General features: G+C 38.2%; 1 protein-coding gene across 1 annotated transcript in view; it reads left to right on the top strand.

Moving 5' to 3' along the window:
• The window catches only part of PRDM6 (PR/SET domain 6), a 73,651-nt gene that overhangs the window by 5,119 nt on the left and 50,136 nt on the right, over positions 1–18,396 (top strand). Inside the window, exon 2 of the mRNA XM_041395975.1 lies at positions 4,728–5,035. Coding sequence (XP_041251909.1) covers positions 4,728–5,035 — 308 coding nt within the window. The remainder of the gene's footprint in view (positions 1–4,727; positions 5,036–18,396) is intronic.

The raw sequence follows: 18,396 nt of genomic DNA, 5'->3' as shown, positions 1-18,396 counted from the left end.
CTTCCAGCCCTCCCTCCTGCTTAGCCGGGTACCCGGGCCCAGACAGGGATGCAGGGCCAGCCGTAGTGATTTATACTTGCAAGTGAGTAATACCATGTGAAATGATGGCCACTTACACTGGATACCTGCATGCTTGTGGTGAATTATGAAGCAAAGGGTCAGAGGCCATCCTTCTTTAATACCAGCAAACTGCAGGTATCCAGTCTAACTGCACCTTTGAAGCATATTATTGCTGAGGAAAAAATGTATTACTTTCATTTATTGTTACAGCTGGTTTGCTGGTAAAAACACTGTGTTAAACACTAGTTTCACTGATAAAAGGTTTTTCCTTTCAGATTTGCTTAAAAAGTGTGCAGTAGTAGCGTTATTTATGTTGGTGCATGTTTAAAATTACATTTTGGGGGCAATGATATGTCCTTTTGCTTAGGTTTAGTACTTTTAAGTGTACCCACATGGAGTTATAGTATTGGCATTACTATGTTCATTTTTCTGAAGGCACATAAACAGTAACATATTGCAGTCCTTCCATAAGAACCAGGTCAAACAGCTCCACTAGGAAATCCTTTAATTTTATTTTTCTTGCATCTTCCTTTCCTTAATCCTCCTTATCTATATAATATGAAGGTATAAAGAAGGAAATTGATCTCCTTCCAAAGTGTTTGGCTGTATCTGGGCCTGCAGTGGAGTATTCCCACTGACTTTACCTTCTGCATCTGTAGATTTTATCAGGACATATTCTGCTCTGGCTGCAATCCTCCTTTATTTTTCCATTTTCAGCAAGTCCTCCAATTTTCTTACATTTCTTGCTTCTTCTTGACTTGATTTGGGGCTTGGCTGATGCTGTTACAGAAAGTGGAATTATCCATTTCAACTGTTCTCAGTGAAGACCTGTACTCACACTCAGCTGCTCTCTGAGGCCAAAACTGGAGGAAGGGCACAGGACAGCTCTCCTTGTCACCCTATCTGGCCATCCTCTGGGAAGTTCACACTTGCAGAAGCATCCCCTTCACGTGAACACTCCACACCAGCGTGGCCACCATCCAGTTTGGAGAGTCTGATGATGTCAGTGGACCACAGCACTCTCCCTCTCAAGCCCTCGCTTCTTCTCCACGTCTTATTCAGCATGCTGGTGCAGTGTGTCACATTGTACTCTGCAGCATACACAAAGATGATGCTGTTCATCCTGCTGTGGGGCAGGGTAGTGTGCAAGTCTTGAAGTTCTCGATTTTTTCCCCCCCAATATGGTATGAAGGAAATCCTTCCCTTGTCCTCTGAGGCAAAGGAATACACTGGTTACAGAGATGGTCTTTAAATGGACGCTTCACTTTTACAGGGAAGTTAGTTACAGAAGAGGAAAAGATGCACAGTAGCTTTTTACTCCAGGCATGGTAAAATATAGCTAGGATGGCTTCCATTCCTTATAACATTTATGAGAATTTTTAAAGATTTTATTTGTGCAATTACATAACAACTAAAGCTAAATGTATGAAGCATGAAACTAAGAAGAATTTCAGTACTGCTTAGTATTAAAGACAGATTCCTCCCTTCTCATCAACAAGACATTAGCCAAAACAGTTTCAAAAGATGTTCCATTTTCCAAATTTTCAGCTTTGGCAGGACAAAGGGGAAAGGAACATAGCAGGGGATCAGATACTGTGACTGCCAAGCATTAAGACATTACCACTGTTTTTGGACACTGGAAAATAAATATCACCATGTGTGACTTTCTGTAAGGGTAAATGACAGTGACACAGGGTTTGTTTATACTCCTTGACAATTTCTTAATTTCTTTTTCTTGGGAATGTAGAAATAAAATGTTTAACCCAAATTGATGCACAGATATTGTCAGAAAGAGGTTAAGAAATTATTGTTCTAGGCAGGTACTGAAATTTTTGTGCATGAAAATTTATGTATATCTGGTGGCTGGATGCAGGAACTTGACACTGAGATTGTCTGACTGGAGTAAAGAAGATACTGTCGCAGGTTTAATGTAAATTTCTCCAGAGATTCAGTTCCTCCAAGAAAGCCATTGTAATCAGCTAGTTATGAGGAGGGTTGCCTATCTAGAAAATATTAAAGCAGTGCAAATAATTATAACTCAAGGGCCTACCCTAGGTGCTAACTGACTTCATGGTTAGACATTATTTCTTTAAGCTCTCAGTTTTCCTGTAAGATGTTTTCTTTCTAACTTGCATGGGTAGATTGAAATATATTGATTTTATAGAATCATAGAACAATTTGTGCTGGAAAAGACCTGTGAAGTCATCAAGTCCAACTGTAGATCATAAAGTTCAGCCACAATCTGTTTAGAATATATCACATGCCAAAATGTTTTGGATTGTGGGTTTTCTTTTTCCGTTGTTTGGGGTTTTTTTTCTTCACTTTTCCTATCTGGGATCCTTTCTTATGTAATCTCCAGTGCCAAACAGCAGTGCTGCCCCTAACATCTTTGTACATGCCAAAACTACAGGGTTTCTTGAGGTCTGGTTTTGAAGAGGAAAGGAAAGAAAAGATGCCGTGGTGAACCTCACTTTCCAAACCAGTTGTGGAAAAAAAAAAAAAAAAAAAATCCCAACTGCCCGCTGCCACATTCCCTCCCTCTCCAGCATATGCTTGAAGCCTTTTATTCCTTATGCCTCAGAATGGTTGTAGGAATATCTGCTGCATTCTTTTAGGATTCTCCAGAAATAGCTTCCCTGGGGTCTGCAAATCCCCTCCTCCGTCAGCCATCCACCTCTAATTGACGTGGCTGAGAGAGCAAAACCCCTCTGCAGTGGCAGTTTATCCCAAGAGAAGCCGTTTTGCGGCAGCGATTGTGTCCTTAGGGCAAGGAGAAACTGCATCCTCCAGTCCAAGTCGCGCTTTTGCCGACCTAAGAGCGGTCCCCACTAGGTGGCTTTGTCCTGCCGCCGTCCCCACTAAGTGGCCTTGTCCTGCCGCGCCGGCCGGCACTCCTCTGCCACCTGCCCCCTGCCCGGACCTGTTCGAGGCATGGATGGCTTGGGACCAGTTTCACCGGCAGCCCTTCTGCAGGGGCTACAGAGCAATGCACAACTCAGGGCTTGTCTCCCTGCCTTCTGCTGGGGTCTGTAACAGGCGCTGCTGGTAGGGAACTTGGACAGGCAAGCATCAGGTGGAGACAGGCATTTTCGGCAAGACCCAAAGGTGTATAAGGGAAATTGAGGGAAATTAGCTTCCACGTGTAACTTAGTAATAATTTCTTGTTGCTGAATGCATCATTTTTTTAATGGTAAAATTTAAAAGAGGATGGCGGGAAAGAGTGTTTATGTAGCATGTCTAAAACTGGAGAATACACATAGAAGCAATCATTTGAGGATGCATCTTTTATTGTCCCTTAGGACAATAAACTGAAATGAGGGGAGGGTTTTCCTTTGAAGGATCCATAGGAAAGAGGCCTCCTTAATACTCAGTACATCCAGTTTGGAAAGAAGAACATCTGAGTCAGGGCCCCTGAGAATTGAAACTGTGGTTGCCGGCAGTCTAGCAAGTCTAAATCTGTGGCATAGACCAAGAAAGTCTTGCTTCTGTAGTGAATGCTGTGCTCTGTTTTTATAAGGAGTGGTATATAAAATTATTAGGGGAAAGATGTAGGACTCGCTACAAGAGTAGTATGCCATAATTATTGGTTTTTCTTTGTATTTCTGGAATAAATTTATATGAAAACATTTATTGTGCTATGAAAATGAAATGTGAAGAAGACGGCAATTTATTTCAAGAGATTCGTTGTTATGTTAACTCGGCATATCTCCAGAGAAATTAATTTCTTGAACATGAAACATTTTCCTGGAAGATGTACATTTATGGCATGTGGAATAGTGTTCAGTGGAAACATTTAACCAAAATTTTCTCTGCTCAGAAAAGAAAAGTCATGGTAGGATCTTCCCAAAATAGAGACACATCATTTGTTATTAACAACAGTTAGGGAAATTAATAGTTTTACAAACTGATCTTTTTCACAGGAATTTCCCATGAACTCAGATATGCTGTTTTGGTCTTTTCTTAGCTTCATTTGCATGTTACAGGCAAAGAACATGCATTCCCATTCAATAAATAAAATTTCAAGTGTGTGCCCAGAAATATTTGCTGCATAATTTCAGTTTTAAGATTAGATTTGTCTTTAGTAAAGTAAATGCGCATGCAGGCTCCAATTTGTCATTCATGAGGTTCTGGTTTATTTATTTTATTTTCCAAACAGACAGGCATGCACACACACATGTGGATGTAAAAACCAGAGGGGATGTTCATTTAAAATAAGGACTAAATTAAATCTTGTTCCAATTAAGCCCTTGGGCTGAGCTGTGGTAAGGCAGTTGAGAGGGAGTTGTAACACGCTATGACTGTGTTTTAAAATGTCTCTCTGAAACACACTGGGATGGTTTAACTGGACTATTTGTATTAGTCAAAAAATTCATCTTTAAAAACATTGCTAAAGTAAATTAATCTTGGCAGGTTTGTGAATACACAAGGCTTGCAAATTGTCTGCAGGATTTCTGCTTAGCCTTTGGAATTTCTTATTTAAGGCTTTGGTAAGATCTGGGAAAGAGCCTAAGCAACGCTCAGAAGGGCACGGTGTGCATGACTGCTGGCAGTACTGCCACGAAATGGCAGCACAAGCACAGGGATCTGCATGACGTGGCCCGTGGCAGTGGTGACGGTGGTGGACAGCAGCACCGCACTGACAGCGCTTTTCCCTCTTTGTCCCTCAGGATGTGACATGTGTGCCGATAACCGCAACGGTGAGTGCCCTATGCACGGGCCCCTGCACTCCCTGCGCCGGCTGGTGGGCACAAGCAGCCCGGCCGCAGCAGCCCCTCCGCCCGAGATCCCGGAGTGGCTCCGGGACCTACCCCGGGAAGTGTGTCTGTGCACCAGCACCGTGCCTGGCCTGGCCTACGGCATTTGTGCGGCACAACGGATCCAGCAGGGCACCTGGATTGGGCCCTTCCAGGGAATCTTGCTCTTGCCAGAGAAGGTTCAAGCAGGTGCCATCAGGAACACTCAGCATCTCTGGGAAGTAAGTTTTCGTCTTTCCTTCCTTGTCAAATTTGATATTTTTGAAGTAAACATGGAGTGTGATTGTATGCAGTATTAGCACCAGAACTAGCCGTGAAGATAAACAAACAAACCCACAATTCGAATAAACCGAGTAAGCAGGTTTGAAAATATAGCCAAGTGCAAGCACAAGCCTTGCTGTGAAAAAGGTAGCCAGAAAACTGGTGGATAGCACATCGGACTGGCTGGCATGGACTGTTGCAGGTGCTGTAATGTGTAGTAGAGAGTCTTGATCAGAGAAGTCTGAAGCTAATACAACACCCAGTGCTTTCTGTATTTTGACCAGAGTTACAAGAGCTGATGGAGCTCTCAGGTCACAGCACCAGCGGTACCATGTTAGAGCAGTGCATGTGGGCTGAGATGGAGAGCTGTACCATTGCTGTGGCCCCCGACCAGTCCAAGAAAAGCTGCTGAAATAAGCCCAGGATCCTGTTCTACAGCCTGACCCTTTGTAGTGTGTGGAGTTAGTGCTTGTTCAGTTTAGTTCAGCTCTGGTCCTGTACCTACTCTGCATTCCCCTAAGGAGATTTCCAGTACTTTTTTGTGAAAGCCACTTTCAGATATCTCAAAGCTGCTGGTTTTTTTTTTTTAAATATGTGTCACTGTCTTAGAGAGGGTAACAGTGATAACTGTTAGGAAGAACCTATAATCCCTGTGTGTCAGAAAGACCTTACTCTCTTCCTAGTCTTTTGCCATTAATTTCTTCTTGGATTTGTACTGGAAGGTATAATTTTTTAGTTCTGCTTAGTCCTCTACAGCTGCATTCTCTGCTTGCCTCAAAACTAACTGCAACAGTCAGTAGAAACAGGCCCATAGATCAGTGGTATTTGCTCATCTACATCAAATTCAAATCTTCAGAATATGAGGAATCCATGAAGGTGCAGAATATTTTTGCTGTCTTCAGTGTGTGTACAGTGAAAGTGAATGGATCTTTGGGGGTGTGGAAGAGTCGGAGCTCCTATGCTTTTCCTACGTGTAAACAAATAATAAATACACCGGGGTCTTTGTCTCAAGGTATTTACCCAAAAACGTCATTGTGGCAAGACTTTCACATTAAAAAGATCAGTCTCAGAACACACCTGAATGTGATCAGTAGAACTGGATGAATTGCAGTGATTGGGAGTTTTGCTGCTGCCTCCAGTGGAGATGGAATTTCTCTTGTACAGCAGATATTGACAATATGGATTTTAACCTTTTCCTACCAAAGCCCAGTGATTATAATTACAGTATTTTGGGATACGTTATCCATCAAATATTTTTTATAGAACACTTTATAATGATGTTGAGGGCTGTAATTGTTAAGAAGGGTATTGTGGTTTAGACTACTCAAATTAACAGAATATATAATAGTAAAATGAGATCCACATATTACAATAAATACTGAAATTTAGATAAATTGAGTCAGATAATTTTTCCATAAATATTTACAAGATGAGTTTAATTTTTTAAAATGTATTAATTAGTTTTATGCAAGTAAAGTTGCAAATATTGACAATACCTTTTGTAATAAGCAAGATTTTTTATGCTATTTCAGTTTAACTTAAAAAATGTTTTGAAGCAATGAAAGAAGCTAGGGCATTTTAGAGAAATTAAAAGCATAACCCAAAAAGATACCAATGAAAAAATAACAACCAGTACTACTGTATGCACCAGATTCAGGCCATAAGTTCTTGTCAGCTCAGTTTTTGTTTGGGATTACTCTTGTGCTCTTAATACACAACACAGATTTCCTGTTGGCTAGTAAAATGAATGCATGCATTTTAATGGAATTATCTTAAAAACAAGAATTCAATTTTATTTAATAATAATGTATTGCTGGGCAACTCATTGTCTTGAATTATTTCTGTTAATGACAAAAACTGTTATCAAAGAAACACATACTCTAAGCTCTAGCCAAAATTTTGCTGTTTCTCATTTGTTTTGTCTTTCAATTTGGCGTACTTTGTCTGTCAGAAGACCAATGTTTAATAAAGAAAAATATATTAAAAGAAAGTAATCAGAAAGTGTAATTTTACAGAACATGATCTATGAAAATACGTAAAAGCAAATGACAGTATATATCTAAATAGTCTGTGCTCATTTAGTTACATGGTATAGGACTGTGGAATAAATCACTCTAAATGATAAATAAATGTTTCATCATACTCCCTTTATAAAGTTGTGACTTTAGTCCATTCTCTTTCACCAATATTTCCCACACAGCTGCAAATGCAAGTCTGTCTACAGATCAGCTGTTCAGCATTAGGTCTCAATAGACTTTATGGAGAGAATTTTGCATTTTTAGTATCAAAAATTGCATTTTATTATTTTACTCTCAGCAATGTAAAGTTGATAGATATTTGTTTTAGTTCAGAGTTTATTTGTTTAGTTTACAGTTCTTTGCGTACACCAGGCAAACAGAAGGGCTATTGCGAACACTTTTAAGTGTAGTCACTCTTTTGGTTGCTTTTTTCTTTATACTCTTTGTTGTGGGAAACATCAGAAGCGCTGCATTTGATGTATAGTTCATATGGAAATATGCTTCAGCCTGTCTGCACAAGTGTTCCCACCATGCACTCGATGTTTGCTTTGTATGTAATCCACAGAGCATAATGTGCAGTGCTCAGAGTGAGTTACATACCATTCCATTACCTCACAACAGGCCTCGACACCTATGGGTGTTCATGGGAAATTATAGAGCTCTCACAATCGGCCAAGATAATTTTTTATAACTTACAGAAAGATCAGTCTTTCAGAAAGCCAAACATATTAGTCATTTCAGCTGTAGTGCTTTTTTTTCCCCCTTTGGCCCACTTCTATAACCAGAGTTTGCTTGTATTTTATAAAAATACAATAAACTCTGATTTGTTTAAAACAAAAACAGGACTGGGCGTATTAAATAAACATTCTCTTTGGTAATACAGGCATTTATTCCAGCAGTGCTTCATAATGTTTTTGATCCCTTTTTTTTTCTATTTTGAAGTAGTGAGAATAATCCTTTTGTTATTGCAAAGAAACAGAGACTTTCTTAGCAATTAGGTCTTACTGATGAGAATGAGATAATTTTCCGCTAATGTGTTTTCTAATAAAGAAGTGGAAAGGCACACTTGATTCCAACATATATGAAAACATTATCTCAATTATTAATGTGTCCTTACTCCCTGGAGATAAATTAATCTAGTTGCACATGGTTTCCCCTTTCTGTTTAACATCAAAATTTAATGAGAGTAGACTTAAGGAATGTATACGATATACACTTAAATTCTATTAGAATAAAACATTGAGCTTTAAATGTGCATGCATTGTAGTAGTCAAAATTTTTCAGGCTCCCAACTTTAAACTGTGAATTCTGGAAACAGCTAATTTGTAAATGGTCTTTTCCCCTACAAATGCAGCTTAGATGAAAAAACTTTTACTGACAGACATATCAAAGGATACAGTCTTATCGTTTCCTGTTCTTCATGTGCTTGATAATGAGTTTGCTATATCTTTTTTTTTTTTTTTTTCTTTCATGAGTGGTCAAATAACCACTTTTTTTTTTAGTTGCAACAGCCTAAAAATGTCAAATATATGATTTCACTTCTTTTTGACTTGACTTAATTGAAATTTAGCATTTTTGGAGGTAATTATTATATGCAACGTCTTTTTACATGGATGAGCAAAATTTTATATATAAATATAAATAAAAATATAAATAATAATAATAATAATAATAAAAAAAAAATATATATATATATATCAGGATGCTCATTAGTAAATAGAAAATGCTAAATCTGTGTAACTGATTTTCCCCCTAAAAAATTCCCTCTCTTCCCCTGCTTCCTTCCTTCTCTCCCCCTCACCCCCACCCCCCAAATTAACTGGCTCAAGAAAGTGTGCATGTCATCTTAATAAAGTACCATGTGGGTACTTATTGGCCTTCTTGTGTCTCTACTGAAGCAAAAGAAAACATTGCCTTTGCCTTCTGCTGGACCAAGAACAGGCAGGACAGGCATTTTGCTGGGATGCACACTGGCCAGGATCCATGCCGCAATACTGGACATTTTGGAACAAATTAATATGCACAGAGAATCCTTGCACTTCAAATGAAGCACTCATTGCAGTTATGGTGATAGATTCTTCTCCAGTTTCTCAAGGCTGCAGTTTTGGACTAAATTTGCTGTTACAAAAAAGCACTGGGGGATAGATTTATGTGCATGCTGTCGTTCTGTTAAAGTAAAAATTATGTTTCTCAACAATCCGTCATCTAGTATTCCAGACTGCTTGTCAGCTCTGTTTTAAATTTGTCATGTGCATGAAATTCAAGTAATTTTGTCTTGAAAAAACTCCTTAGTTACTTTCTTATTGTATCTTGAGTTATTCAGAGTAACAGCTGGTGCCATTCTGTTATTTTTTTGTTTTGCCATTGCTGAGGATTTTGTGTGATGTATGACCCTTGCATTTATTTTCCACTGAAAAAGACCAATAATTTTTATTTTTACATGGATTTCAATTTCCCGTGATGTGGGAAAATATCACTAATGTTGTAGTCAGTAGCATGCTAAGCTGTAAGCTCAGTAAGAAGGCTCCATTTGTGTAACCCAGAAGAAAATTGCGCTAAGCATCTACAAAGCAGCCCTCTATCATGGGTATTTCTGGATCACTTACTAACACATTTTCCCAGATAACTTCTATTAGTTACAAACTCCTTTCTTAAGATCCATAAAAAGTTAGTGCTATCACAAGTGTGGAAGGTACTTTATATGTAATAATTTCAGTTTGTAGAAAAGCTACAAAAAACCCTGATGTTTCTTTTAGAAGACCTGTGACTTTTACAAGACTTTCTTATGCGTTATTTTAATGTATCTCCATGGTTTTGGTGTGGTTTTTTTTCTGTCTACAGAGTGTGTGTATTGCATGCCTAAGCACATGTGCTACAAAATTAATTTAATTTGGCATGGGGACAGATTCTCTTCCCATTGAACAAAGTGAAGTTTGGAATACACTTTGGTGTTTGGAGTTGGATACAGCCCCAGAATTTTAACAGTGTTACTGAAAACAGGAATTCTGAGGACTGCATGGAACATGCATGCGTCTAGATACACACTATTCCCAGAAAAAAAAATATTTTCTGAATTGCTAGATCATGCAGGGACTATCTGTTTTTCCATGGCACATAATCTCACCTTGGAGATTTCATTATGTAATATGCAAAAATACTGAAGTGGAACACAAATAAATATAAAAGCTCATTCTGTCCTTATTTGACCACTACCTTTCTGCATTGCTGACTAGGCACCAGTGTAATGGAAACATTTGACCTTTTAATTTAATTAATTATAAAAGTGATTTCCACTGTTGGATGAGACTAGTTTGTAAGGCTTGAAAGTGCAATTAATTTATGATATCATTAATAGGTAATTATTTTTACTGACTTTTGATTCAAAATTGGTAAATAAAGGCAGTACTTCTATGACCTATACAAGTGCCCAAAACGTGTTGTGGGCCTGACGTCAATAATGTATTTATTATAGATTTGACTAAACGAAACAGTGCTATGTGCTTTTCCAGGTGGTGGTAACACTCAATATTCTGCAGAAGTGCCTCAACCACTGCTCTACACACTTTGGTCCCCTAGATTCTGCGGCATCAAATGCACATAAAGTGCAGACTTTTAAGTAATCCCTTAACATAAAAGCTGGAAAATTCAGCCCAGGCTATACCTTCCCTCTACACACTTGGCACCTTTTCCAGATAAGTTACAGAATTCCATTATCCAAATTGTTACACATGTGTGACAGAGGTTGACCTTTAGTCATGTCAATCCTTTTTGCGCAGGCCTCGGGCTCCAGCCTAATGGCTCAAAGCCTGATTTACTCACTGTAATAAGGGCAGGAGGTCGAGCAATTGTCAGCTTGCCTGCTCATACTCGTCTCGGAGCCTGGTTGAAGGCTGTTAACACAAAGCTTTTCAAAGTGAATTTACAACCACCACCACTGACATAGGCCAATCAGTACACCATAAATGTCAGGTTAGTGAGATTGAGCAGTAAGTAAAGCACTGCCAGCCCACTATTGGCTGAAATCAATTGCTTAAGGTTTAACTGAGAATAGCAGTGCGTGTACCACTAGGTCTGCAGAAGCAGCTTCAGGGTGGAGAGTGAGTTGGAGGGTGGTTTAGGTAGGATTACCCACCAGCTGCAGCCATGCCATCATGTCCTGCATTTGTTCTCCTTCCGTTTGAACAATGTCTGCTCTGACAGAATCCGTGGTCAAAAAGTTGTTAGATCAGCCTCTTAGTCATAGAAATAAGATTATTCTAGATTTTTACCTATGGAAAAAAAGGGGACTGTCTTACTGGACGAAGGATGCTAGGAAAGTTATTAGTGTCTTATTTCAGTAATTCTCAGCTGCTTTTAGTCCTCAGCTCTCAGAAGGTTCTTTAGTAAGGAAACTGTGGCTTTTTTGCCATTAGCTTGTAACTGGAAACTATCGCATGTTTCCTAATGAGTGATTATGTACCTGATGGTCTGAATATCCATGAGAGGTAGTTACCCTCAAGACTGAATGTTTTTATCATTTTGTGTAGTGACAGCTTGGACAACAATTCATTTGGCTTTGAAAGCATCAGCATTAAAATGTAGAAATCCATTAAAATGCTGTATGCCAGGATTTATAAATTAGGCAATTTCCTTGATTATTGCAATCATTTACAAAATTGATTGTCCCAGTGTGGTATAGGCAGATTTCAGCAATGATCATTGACAAGAGGCACATCCTCTAATACCTATACTCATTGTTCTTTAAAAGAAAAGCCACTCTACTGTGAGGTTATTCTCCATCTCAAGGTCAATTATGCATTGAAAAAGTCTGCTAATGTAGAAGATCACACATCTTCAAAGTAGAACCACATCAGCTATTTATAGCCTGTAACGATAGCCGGAGCACTTTTTTTTCCTTCTGTTTGTAATTTGTTTGTTGACAGCCAAGGCATTCACTTGAATCTGTAGCACATATATTTTTTGTGATCTGTTATTGAAAGGTAAATAATTTTGGCAAATTGCAGCTGTAAATATTTATTTGATTGAAGATTTAAAAGTCGATAGTGTGTTTTATTTGTTGCATCTTAAAGTTCTAATTAACAAATAGATATAGAGTACAGTAACTTGATTTGGGTCAATTCTTTCTGCAAGACACAATCAAGAAATGATGTCATAAAGCAAAGAAGCTAGAAGGAAAGCCAGAAGTTTTCCTATATTAAAACAAGTATGATAAAGCCACAAAAGGTTGGCCACCAACCACAAAACTGCAGTGCTTTCTACTTGCATGGAAACAAGCAATGTTCTTGTTAAAAGTCTTAAAATGCAGGTTCTTTCAGGAGGCTCTTTTTGCAAACTACACAAGATCCAGTCGTAGCTGGCAAAAAGCTGTTTTGTATCATATGCATATCAAGACTGATTCCTACAGCTGTTAATCAGTCCTTGCCTAGACAGGATAGCCATTGATGTCACTAGGAGCTTTGATTTAAGGAGGTCTTCAGGCATGACAGAATAACACAGTACCAGTGTAATCACAATTCTTAATTTTTTTTTTTTTTAAGATTGGTGAGTAGCTCTTTCAGATTGGCAGATCCACCTGCATATTATGTGCTGCTGTCTACACACAACAGTGTTGCAGTAAATGTAAAGGGACTTTTGTGTAAATGCATTAATTCGACCCAAAGACAATATTTTGCTGTGAAAAAAGGGAGGTTTGCACTGTCAGTGGCTGTGTAGCAGTGCATTGTGTTTAGTTAGATGAATATTTGAGTCAAAGAAAACATTTTTTTTTCTATATCTTGCAAAAAATGTGTAGCTCCTAAATTTGTTGTTTGTACTACGTTGCATATTAGTTGCCTGGATTTAGCAAGATGTACATAAACAATTCTGTATTTTATCTGTAATTCAACCTGATACTTTCTGTGTGGAGACCTACTGGTGTATAACAAAGCAAATTTATTGACCTGAGAGTATTTCTGAAGATGTTTTGATTTCATTTGTGGAACTGCAAAGTAGAGAAAAGTGGTTCTATCATGACTACCAGGTCCTATGAAATAGTGGCCATAGGAAGTTCTGTTCTTCATGTTGTTCACCTGTAACGTAGCCCTGGATTTGCAAATAGAGTAGTGGTCAGTATTACAGCCCTAAACTAGTAATCCTACATTAAGTGAAGTGTCATCTAAAATGCATATGAAGTAAGAAAATCTAAGGTTCACTGTTTTTACCTAGACTAATCTTCTAGTTCTATAAAGGTCACTATTTATGTCTTTTAAAATATTTGATATGTACTTTTGGCTTTTGCCACATCAGCATTCACTGTGGAAAGCAGGGTGTTAGTTTTTATCAATATATGGAAGGAATTTTATAGCAGTATGGGTTGGTGACTGGCACAATTTTTAGGCCATAATTTTCCAAAATGAGCTCACTATTTCAGTAAAGATAATTTTTTAGAAAGTTTTCTCTTTTCTAGATTCTATTTTTATCTAGTTCTATATCTATTTCTGTTTCTCTGTTTCAATTTCTGTTTCTATTCTTATTCCTATTTCTATTTCAAGCTGTCTTGAATGGTTTCCCCATTTCCACGGCCCCAGTAAAAGGAGATGAAAGAGCTGCTCGACAACTTTGACAAAAATGAGGAGAACTCAGATTAGGTTTTTTTTTTTGTACAATCGGTTTTTAATAAAGCACATCTTATTTTCCAGTTGGAAAAGTGAAGAGAGAATTGTAGATTTTAGCCTGGATTTGTGTCAATTCATTTTATTGTGACCAGCAATATTTCAGTGACAACTGCAGTAACAAAATGACATTTTTCTGCCACTAAAAAAATTATTTGTCTTTCAGAGCAAACATTATGACATTTGACATTTGATGAAAAAAACCCAAAAAAACACTTAAAAAAAATTTCTCATCCATGACTTAGGACCATTGGCAGGAAGACTGGTAGGATTCTGAGATGGCACACATTCAGATAGTTCAGGAAGAAACAGCAACACTTTACGAAATATGTTTCTTTTTAACTGATGCAAAAATATCATCACAATACTTACACAAAACATAGATTTCTGAAAAAAAGTGTTGATTTAAAAGAAGGTGTGGTTTTCATCCAAAAGTGTAAATTACAGATTAGTTTTGACCAGTTCTAACAGAAATGCATAAAAAAGTTACACAAACTCAGAAATTTCACTTGAAGCTGTTGTAATCCTTTGGGGCAGTTATTGAAGTGTACCAAGCTGGGACTTCAGCTGTGTTTTAAGCAGTGTTCTTTTTAGCATGGACCCAAGCCTGTGTATTGTCAGATACCATGCCCAGATTCTGGCATTTTTCTTCCTGAAAAATGCCAGGCCTTCCTTCTGTGTGGGGACAAAAGCTTTTCACGCAGGTGAATCTCTTCCGTTGTTCATGGACCAACACAGTAGCATTTAATTTGCTGCATATCTTTTAGCATGTTTAAGTCAGAGTTTAGAAAGCTCAGTTTCTGATAAAATTTTATCCAAAAAATAAGCAAAATTAAGATGAACATTGACATCGCCTTAGACTGCACATTAATCATGAAAATATATAGGAAAAAGATGGGTATCAAACAAAAGATCAAATCTTCACATCAGTGTCGCCTCATCTGAATTCCTTTCTCTATTCTGACCAAACCAGGATCACAATCAAGTTACTTGGAATGAAAGACTGTATTTTAGGAATATTAACCTTTCTGCTTTTTTCTCCTGGATGGTGCTAATATGCCCCCAGCCTAGGGGTTTGGTGAATTTTGAGCAGTGGGGACTCTTCAGCAGCAACGACACAGCCTGGGCTCAGGGGCGTCTGTAGCCCACCACATGGCAGAGCCTGCATTAGAGTGAGCTACAATCTGAGTCTGGGTGGGCTCAGACTGTAACTCTGGCTGAGTGGATGTTTGACCTTGGGGTTTGTCATCCCCAACAAAAGATGGCCGAAGGTCAGACTGAGGTCTGTAGTGTCCCTTTCCTCCAAAGACCATATTTATCTGCCTCTTTTCTTAACGTTTGTGAGTTTTTGTTTATTCAATAAGATGTTAATTTTCATGCCCAAATTACACAAAAGTGACATGACCCAGCGGCAATAGTGTTGCAGAAGTTTTACCTCATTATCTAAACTGATTTTTTTTTTTACTTTTGAAAGGCTAATTTGTGTGCAATTTTATGGTTTGCTGCCAAGCCAAACCAGATAGTCTCTCATTCAAAGACATAGTAACTGCCATTTGGATCACTTGAAGACTTCAGTAGAGTCTTACTCTCCTTAATCCTTTATTCTTGATTCTTCCAAATTATTACTTATCTCTTCTCACAGGTCCACATACTATACTCTACACTAGTCATTTACACCCTAAGGCCTACATGTAGCAGCGGCTGTATTTATGATCAGAAATAGTTAGCAATGCCTCTCAGGATGCTATCAATCACAACTGGGAATAACAAGGATAGCCACTGAAGAAGTTTGCACAGTGCCTCCTGCCCTCTCTGAAGCTGAGCAGAACACTGCTCCTGTTGTGTGCCCAGCCACTGGCTGGCAGGCTGGTTAGGAGAAATGCTCCTCCTTCTGCTACATATGGCTTTCATTCATCTGTTTAAGGGATGAAAGACATCAAGAATTTAACACTGCTGCTGCATTTGCAGAGAAAATAGCTGCCTGCAGTGATAGTTAAGGCAAAGCTTAACTGTCTTGGCAATTATGATTATAGATGACTTAGTGTCTATATGGACCACCATTGTGTCTGTTTTACTAGTTTTTAACTTTTCTTACTTTTGTTTTGTATTATTTTCTAATATTTTATTTAATTTTTTTCTTAAAGTCTTATTTATTTTATTATTTGGTTCTGTAAAAATCTGTAAAAATTATTTTTGTAATTTTTGTACAAAAGGATATGCTTTTATTTTAGGGCTCCCTACAAAGGGAACAAACACTTTGGCATTTTCCTTCTGTAGTGATGGTGATTTGATTTATTTGAAGGATTAACTGTAAGCTTGCTGTTGAGAGCATCCATTCTAGCTGTCATCTGACATTAAATGTGGAACAAAGTTTTCTCTTTCAAAAGCAAAGTTGGTCTGGATGTACATTAATATTTCTACAGGTAATTTCATTTTTTATTAAAATAATGCTACAGCCAGTAATTGCAACTTGATACTAACTTACCTGGTAAATATCTAACAGAATTAATGTTGAGAAATTTTGTATAAGAAAGCCTGTGTAGTTCAACATCCAAGACTAAAAGGCTGACTGAATTTCTTCCTCCTTCACACCATTTGAAAGTCTCAATGTAAAAACCAGAGATATTTTTATTTCTCAGCAAATTCAAGTATGAGAATTAGTAATTTTCACACTCATGTTCTCCTCTGGGCTTTTCCCATTCTCTTGCTGATGAATTTAAATATTTTATCTAGGTCAAGGTTTCAAAACTTGCAAGTACCTTAAGGGATATCTTCATGAATATACTTGAGCATGCAAAGTTTTCTTAAAGATCTTTTAGCATCTTCAGCACTGTACTAGGAAACATGGTTTCCTACCAAGGGTGGACCATGGGCAGGAGCACCTGGGCACCAACTTGTGTCTCTGGTCTAAGCTGACCAGACAGAAGCTTGCTGTGGACTGTAAGCCATGTGGGTGTGCGTCTGCTAGCACAATGCCGTGCCCAAGGGTGCAAATCCTTGCAAGAGTAATTGTCTTATGGGCTGGAACCCCATTGTGCCCAGAGTGTGTTTGTTATTAGAGGGATCTCCATGCCTTCTGACATGACTCTGTTCTGTGCCCACTGGGAAAAAAATTGTGACTATTTGACCAACACCTTACTAGGCTTTCTGAAAACTGAGAGATAATTTAAATCTTCCATTTATAGCTGCAGGTGATTTGTCCTACCTGTAACACTGACTGGGTTACTCAGTTGGATTAAGTTAATCAAGAGCAAAGGATACAACTGCAAATGCCAGAAGAGGTCTTATACTGTGTGCTTCATATTAAGGCAGTTTTGCATATATACACAGGCTGAATCAGCTCTAACATTTGCTCAAACTGCTCATGAATCTTATGGGTGAAAGTGGAATGGTTTCATATTAAGGTCTTGAGAGCTCCAAGTAAACTTCTGTATTTAAACCAAACTAAACCAAACCACAAATCAGTTGCTGTGCCTAACTACAACCAATCAGGTTAGAAGACTCTTCTCTTGAGTGCGTGACAGCTATAAATACTATGAATGGAGGCCTGCGTGTTTAAGCTCCTACCAGAACATGGCTGCAAAGTTCTGAGATTTCATTTATTTCTTTCAGCTTTGTTGGAAAATGGTGGTGTTGAGTAGCTTACAAAAAGTATGAAGTGACTTCCAGAATCAGGACTTCTGAGCTTCACCCTGCTGTCAGACTGTAGGATTTTTTAGGCATTTTCCTTCAATGTTTCATGGTTGTTTGTATTTTGTAGTTAGCAAAAAGACTCCAATGTTACTTTCCATTCAAGCAAAACCAAAAATGCTAGGAGTTTCAAAGAGAGACAAATATTTAAAATTCATACATCAGTCTCTTAAACTTCTCGTCCTGGAGGGAGTCTGTTGGAAAGGCACCAAGGGCCAAGGAGAGAGAAGCTGGCTTTGTGCATGAGCATAGGAATTTATGTTTGAGTTGCCCATGAGCATTATGGCATTAAACTCTCCAGGAAAGGGTCATGGTAGCTATAAATTGTATAATATGACTAGTATCATATGACTGAAATGTCTTTGAAAAGTTACCTTGTGTCTAGAGACCACAACCAGAGTACTGTTGTAAAAGAGTACAAGGTGGTTGTGGAGGTGATCAGGTTGTGAAAAAAAACCCGCCTTTGAATATAGTTCTTAATGGAGCATGATGTATTGCCTTCATTATGGAAGAGGTTAGAGCTGGTTTGACTTCTTGGTTTAGACACTTACATATGTAAAAGAAAATCCTACCTGGCAGAAGGGATTTTCTATTTAATGGATGAGATGTGATAAACAAAATACCGTGGCTAGAACCTGAAGCTGAAGATGAAGAAATGCATCTCAAAAGAGGAAGGTAAATATGTTTAGCAGTAAAGCATAAGAATGTCTTGCTAAAAGATTCTGGCACCTTTGACTTTTAAAAGGTTGTTAGATGTGTCAAGTTGCACACCTTTGGATTCAGTGATGTCAGTCTTTGCCTTTATGGCCTGTGAAACTCCAAAACCTTTACTTTATCTCCTGGGACCTACATGAGGAGAGCAAGACTGTTTGTCTGCATCTTCCTTGTAGTACACTACAAAAAAATCTCATCTTTACTGGGGTGTTTTCTGAGAGTTTCTTCCCTCAGATGCCCAGATAGATT

Source organism: Onychostruthus taczanowskii, unplaced genomic scaffold, assembly GCF_017590055.1.
Source record: "Onychostruthus taczanowskii isolate IOZ18803 unplaced genomic scaffold, ASM1759005v1 scaffold122, whole genome shotgun sequence".
Classification (NCBI taxonomy): Eukaryota; Metazoa; Chordata; class Aves; order Passeriformes; family Passeridae; genus Onychostruthus; species Onychostruthus taczanowskii.
This window is presented reverse-complemented; position numbering and strand designations above follow the sequence as displayed.